General features: G+C 42.2%; 1 protein-coding gene across 3 annotated transcripts in view; it reads right to left on the bottom strand.

Annotated features, from left to right (window-relative positions):
• PIEZO2 (piezo type mechanosensitive ion channel component 2) overlaps positions 1-18224 on the bottom strand; it is a 1085167-nt gene that overhangs the window by 721907 nt on the left and 345036 nt on the right. For all 3 annotated transcript variants that reach the window (XM_069216450.1, XM_069216468.1, XM_069216460.1), the window contains exon 3: positions 17041-17166. In XM_069216450.1, the coding sequence (XP_069072551.1) occupies positions 17041-17166 (126 nt within the window). The remainder of the gene's footprint in view (positions 1-17040; positions 17167-18224) is intronic.

Below are 18224 nucleotides of genomic sequence, written 5' to 3'. Positions count from 1 at the left end.
GTCTTTTTTACACACTGTCTTACCTTTGGAAGGAAAAAAAGTAGAGAAAGACAAGGGGCAATAACACTTGTTTTGCTATTCCGTGTTCCCCCAAGTCTCCCCATAAAAATGGTGCCTCACTTGCGTAGGTAGACCTAATGCTCGCGACAGGAAATGCAATTTGGAAACATCAAATTTTTACATTGAAATCTGACATGTTTTTTGCAGAGTGCTAGCTGTAGATTTTGGCCTCTAGCTCAGCCGACACCTAGGGAAACACCAAACTGGTGCATTTTTGAAAGCTAGACACCTAGGGGAATCCAAAATGGGGTGACCTGGGGGGCTCTCACCAGGTTCGGTTACCCAGAATCCTTTGCAAACCTCAAAATTTGGCCAAAAAAAACACATTTTCCCTCACATTTCGGTGACAGAAAGTTGTGGAATCTGATAGGAGCCACAAATGTCCTCCCACCCAGCGTTCCCCCAAGTGTCCCGATATAAATGGTACCTCACTTGTGTGGGTAGGCCTAAGGCCCGCGACAGGAAATGTCCCAAAACACAACGTGGACACATCACCTTTTCCCAAAGAAAACAGAGCTGTTTTTTGCAAAGTGCCTAGTTGTGGATTTTGGCCTTTGGCTCTATGCCGGCACCTGGGGAAACCTAGGAAACCTGCACATTTTTGAAAACTAGACACCTAGGGGAATCCAGGATGGAATGACTTGTGGGGCTCTCACCAGGTTCTGATACCCAGAATCCTTTGCAAACCTCAAAATTTGGCCCAAAAACCACTTTTTCCTCACATTTCGGTGACAGAAAGTTCTGGAATCTGAGAGGAGCTACAAATTTCCTTCTACCCAGTGTTCACTCAAGTCTCCTGATAAAAATGGTACCTCGCTTGTGTGGTTAGGCCTAGTGCTCCTGACAGGAAATGCCCCAAAACAGTATCTGGACACATCAAAATTATCAAATACAAAACTACCTGCTTTTGCGGGGGGCACCTTTTTTGTGGTCCTGTGTTCAGCAGCCATCTAGGGAAACCTACCAAACCCAGACATTTCTGAAAACTAGACACCAGAGGGAGTCCAGGGAGGTGTGACTTGCGTGGAACCCCCAATGTTTTCTTACAGAGAATCCTCAGCAAACCTCCAATTTAGCTAAAAAATCAAACATTTCTGTGTGGGATCACTGCACCGGGACAAAGTTCCTATCACCCAACATTCCCCTCAGTCTCCCAGTAAAAATGATACCTCACTTGTGTAGGTGGGCCAAGTGCCTGGGACAGGGGAGAGGCAAAAACATGTCAAAATTGAGGGGGAACCAAAGCGGGTCCAAAAGGGCAGTTTGAAAAAAAAACATTTTTAGGCTGACAAGTGCAGCAGAATTTTTATCGGTGTAGATGAGATAATATTGGGTGGTAGGAATGTTGTGGATTCCTGCAGATTCTGGAAAGTTCCATCACAAAAATATGGGAAAAATGTGTGATTTCCAGCAAAGTTGGAGGTTTGCAGGGCATTGGGGGTAAGAAAATGGTGCGGGTGCATGTGAAGCACACCACCCTGGAATCAACCAGATATTTCGTTTTCAGATGAGTCTAGGTCTTGTGGATTTTTCTACATGGCAGCGTCCCTAAGTCAAAAAAGTGCAGCCCTCACCATTTTAAGTGGGACGATTTTGAGAGTTACCAAGTTCTCATGGCCCAAAATAATCAAATGTCCTCTTGGTTGCCGTGGGATAAAATGTTTTAGTGTGCGGGGAGAGCTGAAAGACTGTTACCCCCTTCAGTTGGGGTGGGGTCATAACCAGGCCCATGCTGGTTGGTAGCCACCACCACACTATATTTTTTTTCTTTTTAATTCCCTGGCATCTAATAGACTTTCTGCCACCCCCTCCCCGGGTGTGGATCGGGGGTAATTGCCCAATCTGCCCACTGATGGGCAGAACAACTTTGGCCATACCCCCACACTCTTATTTTGAAAAACAAATCTTCCTTGGTCTCTGGTGAGCTTTCTGCCCCCTTGGGGGTAGATGGGCCTTCCAAAAATAGGCCGATCAGAAATGGCCTAAATACAATTTGCCCCCATGGGGAGCGACCCTTGCCCAAGGGGCTCCCCCCCCCCAAACAAAACACACACATACACACACACCAATCCCTGGTGTCTAGTGATTTCTGCACCCCCCGGGGGCAGATCGGCCTAATTATATTAGGGGGGGCAGAAAAGGCCGAAAAATATTTTGCCACCCCCTTCCCGGGAGTGGCCCTTGCCCAAGGCGCCGCTCCCCTTATGCGTAAGTATGGATTAAAAAAAAATTCCCTGGTGTCTAGTGATTTCTGCCCCTCTTGGGAGCAGATCGGGCCTAATTATATTAGGCCTATAAACCCCCAGGGGGGGCAGAAATGGACAAAAAATAATCTGCCCCCCACCCCGGGAGCGACCCTTGCCTAAGGGGTTGTTCCCCACCCAGGGGGTCAGAAATGGCTTAAAATTGATTTGGTTCCATGGGGATCGGCCCCTGCCCAAGGGGCCACTCCCCTTACTGAAATATACAAAAAAAAAATCCCTGGTGTCTAGTGGGCATTTCTGCTGCCCGATCGCATCGCGATCAGGCAGCAGAAATTCGTCGAGAGGCATGAAAGGCCTTTCCTTTCATGTCTCTCCCACCCCACCTCCCGGTCGGCAGCGAAATGCTTTTGCATTTATCTTCCGGGATGCGCGATCCAAGGTGACCTCTGATGAGGTGAGCGCACGATTTGCGCGCTGACGTCATCAGACGTTACTGTGATGATAGGGGGTTGAGGGTGGATGGGGAAGCGATTCCCCTTCCATTCCTGACTGGGGTGTGTGGGATGGAGGCCCACAGGGGGAGTGCTAGCCAGCTCGCACCAGGCACCCAGGGGGTTAAACAGGATCCACTTGGATACTTTGAATGGGATTAATAACCATGTCGAGGCCATCCAAGTTAAAATCTAGCAGGACTCGTTCTGACAAACATCACTTAAACTTCTAAGTGACTACAGAGTGTACACATTTACCTAGTGGCTGGAAATCACTGCCTGGGCCGAGGGGGAGATGCCTTTGTGGCTCCCATCCAGGCATTACTGGAGCCTGCACTTCACAGGCAAACATGAAGTTTACATGAAGCCTACAATTATGTGGATGTCGCACTTCCTGCCAAGTTTATTACAACATAACGAAATGCAGACAATTGTTTTGTTTGATAACGCAACCTGGTGATTAGAGTAAATTCATGCCTGGCACACAGAGATGCAAATACACAAACTTAGACAGTTTATGACCGCATTGTGCTCACTGTTCTTCACACTTTAAGTGGGTGAACGTACATTCCTTTGGCTCTATCATCAGGACCAGCTTCAATGCTGGTGGCACTCTGGGGTCTCATTTACAAGAATCTGACACATTGCCATTGATGTGTCAGGTTTCTTGTGCTTCCCACACATTTCTTAATGACACCATGATGCACTGTATTTACACTACAGGGCTCCATGGTGCATGCTTTCACAAATGCATCAGAAATTCAGACGCATCTGTTGGTGCTAAACTCACGCATTGCTGGAGTGGCGTTGTTAAACTGAAGCAACTTCAGCAATGTGAGGAGTCTCCCAAAGGAAAAAGCCCTGCATCAATTCTACGCCTGCAATGAACAGGCAGTAACATTCTGATGCGGTGAAGTCGCAGAGTGATGCAATGAAATGTTGTAAATTTCACTGCTTGAGTTCTGTGTGGCTTTTCCCGTGGGAACGCCTACCTTGTATACATTATACCTGGTGCATGTATAATGTGACCCAGGGCTCTACAAACTGACACATTGGGCCCAATGCGTCAGTTTGTAAATATGGAGCAGTGCAGTGCACAGCTAATGCCACTGCTGCGTCCAAAAGAAATGTAGCAACGGTGGTGCCAAGGGCCTGTAAATGAGGCTCTTAGTGCAACAATCTTTTTTGGTGGCTTCCTTCTCCACGGATTGCCTCACTACCACCCTTCAACATTGCCCCTGATCCCTCCATTGCCCCTCTTTCATATCCATTTCCTTTGTTTTATAGCGCTACTCATACCATTGTAGGGTGTCAGAGTACTTTACATGATACGCACATTATACAAGGCCATAGAATTATACATATGTACATATGTCTATAATAAATATTATATATGACAATGAGGATTAAAAGGTATTGGAGCCACATGTCATCCATACTAGTAGGCAGTATATTCTAAGAGTGTGTGGTGAGGAGAAGCACAAACACTTGCTTTTCTAATAATAATAATGTATTTCCATCCAAACAAACGCTTCTTTGCAACATGAAGATCATGAAAGACTGTGGAAAAATACATTTTTAACCTATACATTGCAGTTTGCATGCAGCTCTTTGATGACATTGTATAGGTTACTTTTCTCTATTAGGAATTGTAACTTGTGAACTGCAAGTAACAAAAGGATCTCTGTGGCAAAAGCAGTAACCTACTAGCTATCCATATAAAATACTGTTCTGTCATCTGCATGATACACCGTGGGCCCGATTCACAACAGTAAACTTAGACGTTTGGTCTAAGTTTAGATCAAACGTCTATGTTTGCGTTTGTGAATCAAGACCATTCTTTGCAGCAGGCATACTAATCCTCTGAGCTACTTTATGATAGGTCCAAATTGCCACCAGCAAAACTCCTTCCCTTCAGCAGGAACATTAATCACAAGTTATGTTGACATTTTCATTATTGCCTGACACACAAGGAACTCTCCAGCAGATGTTTTAAAACAGATAGGTTACTTCTAAATAGAAAATCCCAGCTCAGTGTTAGGTGCTGCTGTCATGACCACATTTTGCACCTATGCACCAGTGATTAATTTGTGAAGGATTAAGTGCAGGTACCCGAACCTCTGCTCACAAGCCCGCAGCCGGCGCTATTAAATATCGATGCTCCGAACACCAGTGCTGCATGGTGTTGACGCCACTTCTCCGCCCACTTACGTCACTTGTTCAGGTTCCTGCTTTCTCCTTTTGTGACAGTTTTCAGTCTTTTCCTTCCTCATTCTTTGCATGTTTTCCTCCTCTTGCTTTTGGAAAATGTCTCCCAAAAATAAGTGCCAGTGGTCACCTTCAGCAACCACCAACTCAGATTAAGCACTGATTTGCCTATGCTCAAAAGGGAAACTTGCACCTGTTTTTGGAAAACATTTAGGGGGTTATTCTAACTTTGGAGGAGGTGTTAATCCGTCCCAAAAGTGACGGAAAAGTGACGGATTTACCACCAGCCGTATTACGAGTCCATTATATCCTATGGAACTCGTAATACGGCTGGTGGTATATCCGTCACTTTACCGTCACTTTTGGGACGGATTAACACTCCTCCAAAATTAGAATAACCCCCTTAATGTCTTCAGTGCTTTCCTGTGCCTTTATGGCGGGTCCCTTACCCTCTCTGCCCTTTCACCTTTGCCCTTTCCTTCCTATTTTGTCCATCTCATTTACTATAATGAATTGTACCTTTCCCGTTTTCTACTATATTTTAATGAACATGGTGAGCCCCTCTACATCCCTCAACACAATTATCTTTTCTAAAACCAAATCATTATGTTTATTTTATTTGTAACAATTTCCGTTCCCATAACTCCTAAAACATATAACTTACCTGTACCCTTACCTTACTTTTTAATCGCTTTTACTATTGTTTTAACCTGCGTTTTTTGCTTCCAGAAATAACCTAACAGCGAAGAATATGTCAGCAATCAGTAGATGCACTGACCTTCCGCAAGCATCCACCGCTCTTTTAATCTGTGTTGATTGCAGCCGAAACATTTGCTTGCATCGTTTGCAATTTAATTTATTCATTCCTACTCTCTGTGCACAGGTGCGGAATTGTCTGTATTATTTTATTCTGCAGTGGCGAGATAACATTTTGAACAGGTACAGCATGGAGGCTGAGATTGAACAGCATTTATCTCTTATACATTTAAAAACTTTTCGAGAGCTTTGCACCTCTGTGTCTGTCTTCTAGAGCATAATTACTTAGGCTGTGGCTGGGCTAATCCAAAAAACAAAATTACCTGTTAAATGACGGACACTTGTCTGTGGAAAACGAAAGAATCAACATAAGCGGCAGGTACCCAGGTGACAGCAGCACAGCTTTCAGGATGCTGACTTGAAGTACAACCTAAGCAAGAATGGTGTCAGAACTCACTAATTCCCTCATTCATCCACCTTCACCTTCCTTTCGGGGACTTAAGCACTTGCTCCAGAGATGTGTCTGTAACCCACTTGTCACTCTTACCTTAACTGCCCAAGGTCTGTGAGTGATAAAAGCTTGTACTTGTCAGCCTTCTTGGCTCTGTTCTGCATGGATTGGAAGATAAAATGTGTTGCTATATGCTGAGAGAGGGAAGCTTGGTAAGCTACTGACAAGCTGTACTTGTTCTGTGGGGAAGCACAGCATTCTCTGATTTGAACCTGCTTTGTAATGGGGAAGCTTGTGCGGCCGTTTCCCTAGCTATGCCTGTCACCTAAAGGAGGGAAGCTTGCACTGTTTCTGCCCAAGATGTATATATTCTTTGAAGAGGCATTTCCACTGCTGCTGCCCCATGCTCAAAGGACATACTTAATGCACTTAAATAACATGCCATATGAACCATGGACTGTTTCACAATATTTGAAGTGATACCCACAGTCTTGAGGAAGGTGCCTGAAACTGCAGGGGTCATCTTCGAGCACTGATACATGTCGGTAGAAAAGAGAAGACTGGTCCATTGTTTGAACCTCTTGTTTTCCATTTTGTGGTAGCCAACCACCAGGAAAAAAATGCTTAGCTCATCCAAACAAAATCTTAATAGGCCTGACAAAGGCAGAGCATAAGTGCAGATATAAGAGACATAACCTTACCCAAACTAAGGAAACTATAACTAGGAGGCTGTACAGCAAGTGAACTGTAGTATTCTCGATGCTTCCTAGAGATAGATGTGGAATCCACAGATGAAGCATTTCACTTAAGGTATGTGAGTGTTCATCATTCTACATGAGTGTGAATATATGATAATTCCTGGTTTTGCTGTGTCTTCCAGGAGTTTGCAATTCTTATATGTTTATGTCTACTTTGAGCTTACTACAGTACTGAAACTCCTCTCTCTCCCTCTTCAGTGCGTTAGCTACCTGGGTTACACTTGTCCAGTGTTTGGGAGAGTTGTGTGATGTTCCTTCTGCTACTGCCGCCGATCCACTTTTATTGTGCACCTTTATTGTCTTGTGTGCACTTTTATTGACTTGTGAAGCTTGGTTTAAAACTTTCCAGTACACAAAAGACAAAGGCCCTCATTACTCCGCCAAGGTTGGACCAGAGTTTCTGCCCGCCAGCCCAGTGCGGATGTCGGCCGTAACATTGGAGCCGGCAGCTGCACCCGTCGTGCTTTTCACTGTCTACTGTGCAGATAGTGAAAAGCAGGGTGGGGCTGTGTCTGGGGGGCCCTGCACTGCCCATGCCAAGTGTATGGGCAGTGCAGTGGCCCCCAGGGGCCCCGAGACTCCCAGGCTGGCGGGAAGGGGAGTGATAATCCCCAGGGCAGCGCTGGTGGATTATAACCGCCGGGAAAACGATGGCGGAAAACTGCAGGTCCCGGTGGTACGACCATGGCGCTACCGCAGCGGTCATAATACGGCAACGGCAAATTGTACCGCCAAGGTTGTAATGAGGCCCAATATGATTTGAATTGCCAATAGTGGTTTTAATGCACAATATGAAAGAATGAGTGGATCCTCACAAAATATGTGAGCCTAGTTCAGTTTTTTTTTTACACGTGAAACAAGCAGTTTCTGGAGTGGATTAGACAACTTTGTAAAATTAAAAAAACACAAGTGGTTCTGTGTCATGCCCCACACATTTCTGCCATTTTAGCCAACAGTACTTTGCATACCGGGCTTTTGAGCCCATAAAGAAAATGATAAAGGCACAACTACAAGCCACACAATACAACATACTGTTGCAGACCTTTGAAATGCAAAATAAAATGTAATTCCTGACTTTCTGCCTCTGTTCATAAAGGCGGTCATAGGTGAAACAGTTCAGTGGGTGAGAGGGCACAGGACGTCTTTCAAATGGAAGTGCAAGCATCTCACTATAAGTGGGCTAACATTAACACTGATTGGAAAAGCTGAAAGCTAAAGAAGACATCAACATGAGCAGTTGCTCTGTTTGTGGAGATACAAAGAAAGAAACAAAAATGCGCTGGCACCCTTCTTACAGAGCCCATGATAGGGTTTATATTCGTCTGATTTAGGCGGTGCTCTTAAACCATCACTGTGATGGCTTAACTAGTGCAGCGTGTACTGTAGATGCTGTCCAGCGACGGCAGCCACGGTTACTCTGTATTTCATGCCTTTCAAAATCTCTATTCTTCATCTGTGATTTACCCCTACTACGCTGTAGTCCATGATTGAAGAACGGGAGATAAAAATGTGCACGTTTGGCCACGTGACCTGCCTAGTTCCGACGGTTGTTTTTGTTTCCTTAGATATTCATTGTGGAAACAAACTTGATTTTATGTTTAAAAAGAACTGCTGTGCAAGATTGCTTCTCTTTCTCCGAAGAACTGAAAAACAGCTAGGCATCTAAAAGCCTTTGAAATCGTGTGCACTGTACCGTCTCTGCAATTGATTTTGGTTACTTCAGCAAAATATAAGAAATACTATAACTTTTGCATTCTTCCTACAGTTTGCATTTTCCATTCGAAAATTGCTATTTTAAGTCGACCCTTGTTAAAAAAGCAGAGACTCACCGGCCAAAGGACAGCCATTTACCCCTGACTCTCGCTCTTCGAACAGCTCCTAACAGCTCCTAAATTAAGGTGATGAGTGGGATAAAAGGTTAACTGGGTACGAATTCTCTTCAGCTTTTTCTCCAAAATGAATACCCATGTGAACCCGGAATTACTAGCTCCTCTTCTACTGATTTTTCATAATTCTAGGGACAAATCTGATGACATTTACCACTTGCTTTATGCAGTTGGTAAATATCAGCAGGCAGGTTTATGAGTGTCGTGGGGTGGGACATCCAGGGTGAGAGGCGGCTGCAGCTTGCATTTGGAATGCTGGTGTGGGCAGGTTATTGCAGGGTTGTGTCTCTGCCTGAAGCTAGTGCCCTCTTTAGATGCAGTTTATGAGATCTGGCGTTTTAAGACCTCGGGTTGATTTATTTGTTGGTGGAAAGGGTCCTCTGTTGCAACAGAGATTGAGTTCTCTTTCCACCAACCTGAAGGTCCACCCACCTCATTTAGAGTTGGGCAGACCTTCGGTGTATAAAAGGTGGAGACTACTCTGTCTCTGCCGACTACACACACATCCGAAGGCCCCACAGAGTAAGGGCTGTCGCAGGATTCTCCATGTGTCTGCTGACCATATTTAGATTGTGCAGACACATGGCGAGTTTTCACTGCTCTCCACTGCCATGAAAAATGTAGCTGTAAGTGGCAGTGAAAAGGCATAGAGCTTTCACTGCCCAGATATTTATTTGCATTAATGGCAAGAGTAAATCTGTTTGACAAGGTGAAACAAGAGGTTACATTAAAAAATTGGTGGGGAAAGAGGTCCTCCAGAACTGTGGATGGGACAGGGCGTGCCGCAGTGGATGAAATAAGGTAGAATATGCAAATATGCTTCAGCTTGACATTTCTACTCGTGACAAATGCGGATTCCCAGAAGTACTCCTGGAAACCGTTGTACATTCCAAATAAGTCAAACATTTACCAAAAATGTAGGCCTAATCCTACAAGAGTAATGCTTGAATATGTTCACTTGGCAGCATAATTTGATAAATCATCTTTCCTGGTTTTGAGTTAAGCAGCTCTAGAGAGTGCACATGTTGAAGGTAGGCACATTTAAAAGAAGCATTAAATGCTTTAGCTATTTTGAATCACTGAAAGAGCATTCTATCAATGCATGGGTTTGTATCAACAATGTCTTATTCAGTGTTTCACAGGATCGCCTGATACTACATACATTGGGCACTGTTAAATGGTTTTATAGTAACAGCTGTGTATAAAGCTTAGAAAAGGCAGAAGTAAGGTATGAAGTGCCGCATTGAAAAATACAAAAGGTTTCCTTGAGCAAAGTGCATGGGAGCCATGCAACCTTCAAGCATGGAGCTGTCGCAAATATAGAACCGTTTTGTTTGAAATAACACCAAGATATAACACCCCTTCAGACTATACCCTGCATTTGAAGAAAAGCATCTAGAGTGAAAAACAAAAGATATACACTTCTGTCTGTAAATAATGAATGCACAGTTATGTTTGAGTAATTGAAATCTAATGGGCTTAAGTATCTACAAAACTCTCAAATTTTATTTTGAGTATCTTTTTTGTTGCATTCAAATTTTCATCTTATATTCCTGAAAAATGTGTGGTTTCCAGTATTGCGAACAGACATTACACAGTTTATGTTAGACCAGGTTATGTGAATTCAGTGAGATTTCAACAGGCACTGCCTTAATAAAAAGAAATGATTATGTTGAGTTCTTACCATACCTCACCTTTTTCTCCCAGCAGTACCTGGATTAAATATGAGGATTTCAATAATATAACTAAACATATTTTTAAACATTGACTTTTTTAGGCATAAAAGTCTCGTGCATGGGCATCAATGCCCTGAGTGCTTCATCTGCATGGAAATCTGAACTTCTTGTACTGATTTTTGGTCTTAGGCAAACATGCATCTTGTGTGCACCATGGCCTAGGGCTGTCTCATCGTACTGCAGTCTTGTTAGACCAGAAGGTGCGCCCCAAGCACTACACTCGTTGTTGTAGAGGATTGTAGCCCATGCCAGGAGTTAAATGGGATAAACACTGTGGTGGCAGCATACCTGTTTTGTGTTTTATAGTAATCAGTAGGCCTTGTTGCGTGTGTCAGGGGAGTGGTGATTACTGGCCCACTCATGTAAAGTTCTGCAAATGTTTACTTACCTCACCCTTGGCCTACATGATACAATGTATGTAGCACCATGCAGCACTTGATGCATGCTGGTGCTGCATTTATAAATGTGCCTATGGATGGCACATTACATGGAGGCATGTAGTTTACATTTTAGAAGCCTAGGGCCTGGGAAGGCTAGATGGAGGTGAGGACTGTCATTCCGCAGACAGGGGATTGCTGATGTATCTGATAGCTGGGGTGAAAACACACACAATGGGGGAAGAGGATAAATGCTTCCTCTGTATAATCCAAACATCTCTTTTACTTAAGGAGGAGTTACTGGTCAGTGGGGCCTATGCCCATTGTCAGGTGAGATGGTCGGTATAATAAAGTTGGCATTGAAGGACCAGGGAATCTTTATGGAATGGAGGGCGTAGGCCTTTGAACCTTTGAAAGTTATATTTCAGTGAAGGATGACAGCCCGATGTGAACCCTAGTTAATCCCTTACACTGTGTTGAATGAATCTGAACTCTAGATGCTCCTGATGTGGCAGACTGTCCCTTTGACAAAGGACAGGGCAGAGGAGAGGGCACCTCAAAGAATTCAGCACCCACAGCACAAATTTAAAAGGACAAGACATTAAATCACATCTGGGCCTGAATATGAACTGGTTTTTTCAACAGCGCTGCACACCAGGGTGGAAATAATACCACCAAGACATTTAGCTGCTGTAGTTGACTCCTAAGGTCCAGTATCAATAATCCACCCCACTAGAAGGGAAAGAGGGGCTTGGAGGTACAGTCCTAGTCAACGCTAGTGCACCCACCTTAAGAGATTGTGGATCTTATTTAGTGGCATGGTTTTTATGCTTTTTGTGTTTATATAATAAATGCTACTTTATTACAAAAGTCAATATTTGGCTGGACAGTCATTTATGGAGATTACTTTGGAGTCTTGTGCTTCTGTACCACTTACACCTACCTCCCACGAACAGCTTTGTACCGATTGACCCTAGCTACCACTGAGAGTCAAGTGCTGAAGGGGGTAGAGCTTGGACCAATTTCTCAGGACCCACTGTCGGTTGGGTGCCAGGACAGCAGGAGCAAAGTACCACAATCCCCAAGGTTGGGTCTAGTAAACCTGCTTGCCCCATGGCCCTCTCTCAGAGGTTCTGACACCACTAAAAAATACAAAGGTAGAATATCAGCTGATTCATAAATTACTGGTCCTGACAAAGTTAAGAGCTGGAGTCACATTTATTTTAGTAGAAAATGTTTGATGGAATAAAAATATTTAACTGGGCAGTTCAACACGTGTTCCTGATTTGTTACACAAGTTGTATTTTTGGTAAGTATTACATTTCAAACAAGCACAATACTGCTTTTATCAAGAATTTGACCTTTTTATGTGAATTTTAATAATGCTATATAATGTTCACTGGCTCCTAGGAATATATGGCTTTGAAATGGCTCATTGTTTCTAAATGTTACGGTTGTCCCACTACATGTCATAGAAATTACAGAAGTCACTGAGCCAATGGACATTTTTTGACAGTGCAGCTTATTAATAATTTGTATTATTTTATTATTAATGATATATTAGAACATTGGAATGTTGGGCGCTCCATTGAAAACAATGAAGTGCTCCACGCTTCTTATGGCCAGTAGAAGCCTGTTAAAGCAGATATGCTAATTAAAAAAATGATTAATGATTTATATGTTATTACTAATGAGAAAATGTATAGAGAAATTAATCATAGAAAAATAATGTGCACGTTTGAAAAATGTGCCCTCTGTGTACTAAAACGACTGAAATTGTACGTAATAATGAAAATATATGAGAAAAACGTAATAATATGTCATAATGAGATGTATAACCTATGTTTTACATTATTAATTTATAGCGTTAAGTTAGCTGGACTAAAGGCCTAGTTCCACTGGGCCTTGCACACTCGAAACATGGAAAAACCGAACACCTTGCAAAGGACTGGAAACTGCTGTATACAACCTTGACCCATTCGAAATTGAAGTTACTTAGCTAGAATTTTCTGCAATGTACCGGTGGACAGGAGATGAAGAAGACAATTTGCTACAATTATGTGTAGAGCAGGCTAAATTAACTTTCCCAGGACTTGAACAATAGAGGCACTGACTGAAGAGCCATATGCAACAATTTTTATACTTGATGAGCCGGATGATGGGGGCATCGCATGAAGAACCAATCCGCTTCTTGTGGTTTGGAACATATGAAAATTAGTAGATTTGGTAAACAAAAACTATAGGTTAAAGTCATATCTGCTGACTGACCAATTAGCAATTAGGGGGATGGACTGGGAGACCCTAATAAAAAGTCATGACAAGGGGCGAGAGATCAGAGTTGCGGGAAGAAAATTGATGACGCCAGGAGACGCTGTCTGAGGTGCTGATATTGGGTTCATACTGTGAGCCCAATTCATAGCTGACTAATTGATGAACTGAAGACGAAGACTGATCTGTTGCTGATCCCTCCTGGATAGGTAGCTATAAAAATGTGAATGATGATTTTATGCCTTTTCTTCTAGGTACCAACTGCGCTGATTATAGATATCCTCATTTAGGTAGATTTTTCCAAATTAATGTTTTCTCCAAATTGTTTTCGCATGAAGACCCACATGCTAATGCTAATCTTGGTTAGGTAAGCTATTGAAGGGTGACGTTGACAGTGACATTTGACTGACAAACTTAATTGCTGAACTTCACTATCAAAGCTAATGTTGTAGCTTATGGAATTACCTTTTCACATGTGTCTTCTTAAGTGATGGTGTTTTATTAATGAATTAATACATTGAATAAAGTTTGAACTAACTGATGATTTAGAATTGTAAGCAATAGGGAAATTAAAATTGTTAACTCTTTACTGAGTTGTGGTTATTCATGAGTAGATGGTTTTGAAGGTAATTAACTAAAATTGTTTCATGATTATTGATGTTGTTCATTGTTCAATGGTCACTGCATGACCAGGATACTCCATGCAATTCAAAAGGTTCTTCTACCTATACGCGTCCCCTTGTAAGTTTACTTACTAAGGACCAGGCGCGCTCGCAAGCCGATAGCTCCAACATTCCAATGTTGGTCACACAGCAACAGCTATGAGCAAAGGCCTCACAAAGTGAGGGGATTTTAATCCCCTCAGCCTCTGCAAGGCTCCTGTAAGGCCTTTGTTTTAATTATTAGAACATTTTGCCCTGTAGTAAGAATGTTAAAATGGCATTACAGCCCTACGCAGCTGGGCTATAATGGCATTAATGTACCGCTCCCTTGTTAAAGTTCAGACTGCGGTGGGCCTTTAGTGGCCGGCATAGCATGCTATGGCGGGCTATAAGGTTATAATAGTGAGAGACTTAGGATGAGTATATTTAATTGAAGCTATAAAGGTATACCTGAATTTCAAATGGTCATGGCATGGCATGTCACTTAGAGTGTATCAGATGAAATGCCTGTTTGCATATACATGAGCCTACTCATATCACAGGAACTTACCTAGAGAGCAATGGAACATGGTAAAGCAGTAAAAGGATGAATGATTCATGTTTGTGTACAGTGGTAGAAGGAGGAGAGAAATAGGGAGATATTTACTAAGAATTCATGCAGCACAGTACAGCAAGGCAAACTGATGTGCCATGTTGCATAAATGGGAGAGAGCTGAGGAGCACCGTAGTTACAAAGGTATGGCACTCTCTAGCTCTCTCTCATTTGTGGTACACTTCTGGTAATCTAGCAAAAACACAGTCTCATTTGTGCCATGCTGCAAGGGAACCTGCATTACGGGCAGGATTATTTTTGTGTAGTAAGGGATACTTTCTGTGGTGGGAGTACTGATTCACACAATTTCAGCTTTAAAAACTTTAATTAATCTGGAATTGTGTGAAACCCAAATGAAAGCCTGTGCTCCACCCAAACAACACCTCCACTAAAAAATGTAATGGAATACGGAGCAAGCATCTGCATTGTCTTACATTTCTTTAAAAAGCCAGGCAAGGACATGCAAATCAAGCTTTGCGTGGCTTTGTAAATCCAAAATAAGCCTCTGCAATTCCCTGTGTCTCCATGCATGGGGTGACACGAAGGCTTAGTAAACATGGGCTGAGGTATTTTCTGGATGTTGAAAATCTTGAGCAGGGACAGCCTGGGGCCTGTGGCTAAGCGAGGCTTCACAGAAAAGGATGCCGTTTTTCATGGTCCAACAGTAGCCTCAACCTTTTCACTCAAAGTATCTGATCAAAAAGATATTCCACATTAGGTAGACTTAGGGCCTCATTTAGTGTTCAGCAGATGGAGTGTGTACTGTATGCGTGGCAGAGAACCTGGACCACTGCCATGGTGAAGGTTATCTGTCTGATGCCTTTAGAGATGGCTGTCAGCCCATTGGACTTCTCTTGGATTGGCAAGAACCGCCATCACTGAGGTTCGTGCAAATGCATTGAAACTTTGACGGGCAACTTAATCCAAATGGCAGAGCCATACGGCAAAGCTTTAACTTTTTTATTTCCAAAAACAAATCCCAAAGCAGGATTTTATTTTTTAAAACAAAAAAAACATTGACCCCTTTGCCATGGGAGATTTCTCCAGTGGCACAGGTGTCAATAACAAGATTTTACTTCCCGTGATGGGCAATGATAACTGGCCATTTGACAGCCCAATCTAAATCAGGTACATACTCCATTTAATTTAAACCTTGTAATCCCGTCACACTTAATGGACAAATACAACCACTATATCTCACCCTGTCAAATACATCTGATTGTATGTACCTCAAGTTAAAGTTTATGAAGAGACAGACAACACATAATACATCAGAAAATAATCTAATTCGTCGAAGAATTAAGTACACAACACAAAAAAAATATCTGCAATTCTAAGGTACACTGTGGTTAGTGACAGATCAGAAAAGTGAAAAAGTAGAGAACATTAGCTAGATAGCATTATCTTATGTAGCTGTGCAGTTTTCTTCTGCTGGGGTCCTCGCAATAGTAGCTTCACTCCGTAAGCATATTCAGGCCTGGAACGGTTTTTCAGTAGCGTAATATGACTACCCTGATTGTGCTAACTCCACTTCTTCCTCTTGCTGGCCTGTCCCATGTTCGAAACTAGCTGCATCACCTACAAAGTCTTTATGACCTGCACTCCCACCTATCTGAATAATATTCTCCTGTGGATTTCGGCATACCTGCAGCCAGGGCACAATCAGACTGGAATGATGAATTGCAAAAAAGAAAAAAATAAGGCAAATTGTACTCTCCGTATAGGTTCTGGACCAGTTATCAGGATTGCCCAATCACTTATAAAAGTTTAGGAAAGAGCAGAAGACATATCCCAATAAAGAGCACTACATCATGATGAAATAACAAAAAACAGCTATCTCGCCATTCACACTTTTGTTGTATTTATGCTTTTTATAGTGCAAAGGGCTTTTCTGCCTTTCTATTAGGTTTGCACTACACAAAAAAGTGGTTACCTAATTACATACTTGCATGCTAGTATTTGATGCATTCAGGAAGATGCCCTGCAAGCTGCTTGCACTTTTTACGCTAATTCAGTCACCAACCTCATGACCTAGAGGGATTTTGTACTGATTTGGCAACTGGCACTGGATATTTGGTGGATGTCTGTGACACTGATCCTTTTCCAATCTGCCACTACCAGTAAGCGTGGTCTCCTGGGATGTTGGTGGAGTCACCAGTCTCCTGCTGCTTGTAGTTGTCTTTTAAACAAGCATTTCAAATGTTGCATTGATGTTTCCATAGGGGGAACGATGGTTAAAGTTATTTGTTACTACAAGAGAACCAGAATAGGATTAAACCTTCTCCGTCTAGGGGCATCTCGAAGAGTGCTTTTGTGAATAAGGCTTGCGTGTTTACCAGCATTATATGCGAGTGTGTTTTAAGAAAATAAAGCAGTGAGCCACATATAAAACTTCACCCTATAGATCTCTTGGTAATATGTGATGAATTTCCATGATACACAAGTGAAAATACCGTTTAAACAAATTTTCTGTCTCATACTTGTGGGTCCGAATTAAGATCTACAAAGCAGTAACAATGTTCATTCAAATGAATAATATAAATACATTTACAGGCAACAGACGCAAGAAACAAAAATATTGTCATACTCACAGTTAAAATTTGGCTCGATATTCTTTCTTGCCTCAAGACTTACAACTGCGATTTGAAATATGATGTTAAGAAGTAGGAATGAAAAACTGGAAAAACATAAGGATTTTAATAACCGTCCTGTGTGGCCTAGAAGAAAGGGAGAATAAAACAGATTGTAAACACACATTAACCTAGTCACCAACTTAATTTCAAACTATGTATACATAGATGTTGCAGTTCACGCAGGACTTGACAGCCCATGCATTGTAAATCTTTAATGACTATGTTATCTAAGGTGAATATTAATATAAGAGAAGTCTTCGGTTCAGAACAGGGACTGAGTGAGATTTGCATACACAATTTATATTTCGTACAGCATGAAACATACTGCCTTACAAGTTGAAAATAAATGTCCCATGCACCCGAGTAATGGAAAGAAAACTGCATGTAAACATTTTCTCTCTAGCGGCTTATTCTTCAGAACTCAGGAAGAAGCATGTAGACAGATTGCAGTGTGTAGTTCAATATTGCTAAATTGTGCAATTGAACATCGGTCTTCGTATGGGCAGCAGACATATTGACACACAATATGTTTTTTTATTTTGTGCAGGAATGCAATAATACAATTGTCGAGAAGAACTCTGGTAGGTGAATCGGCCTTGCTCAGTAGAAAGGAATACTGTAACAGGAAAGAGGCTACACACGCATGTGGGATTGGTCTAAATAATCTGTAGATGTCAGAAGATAGCTTGCGTTGACCATTACGCCTATACCTACATGCCTTTACTGTTTCCATAGTGAATCGGACGATGATACCTGGTGAGGTAAGATTATTTTCAGTTACCTCCCAAACAATAGGCGAGGGCCAGATTTAGACCACATTCTATGTTGACTTTTTCTTTGAGGACTTCCCTTTATAGGACAAAAGGGATCTGTTACCTAGATCAATTAATTTATTACATGCAGTAAACCAGCTCACATCACCGATTAAGAGAAATGACGAGCCAATTAGTCTAAATAAAACTCATGCATCTGTTAAAATGCACACCTTTGCTAAAACTGATAGTTTAGTTGTTTGAAACGAAATATTTGCTAAAACTCACAAATTTGTTAACATGAGCCACAAATACCTAATTTCTCATGATTCTGACAAGTAACTCAAGATTTAGTGTCCTGGTAATACTCGAGGTATCGTGTAACTGAAT

The sequence above is a fragment of the Pleurodeles waltl genome, chromosome 2_1 (assembly GCF_031143425.1).
Source record: "Pleurodeles waltl isolate 20211129_DDA chromosome 2_1, aPleWal1.hap1.20221129, whole genome shotgun sequence".
Classification (NCBI taxonomy): Eukaryota; Metazoa; Chordata; class Amphibia; order Caudata; family Salamandridae; genus Pleurodeles; species Pleurodeles waltl.
The sequence above is the reverse complement of the archived record's forward strand: the minus strand, read 5'-3'. Positions and strand labels throughout refer to the sequence as shown.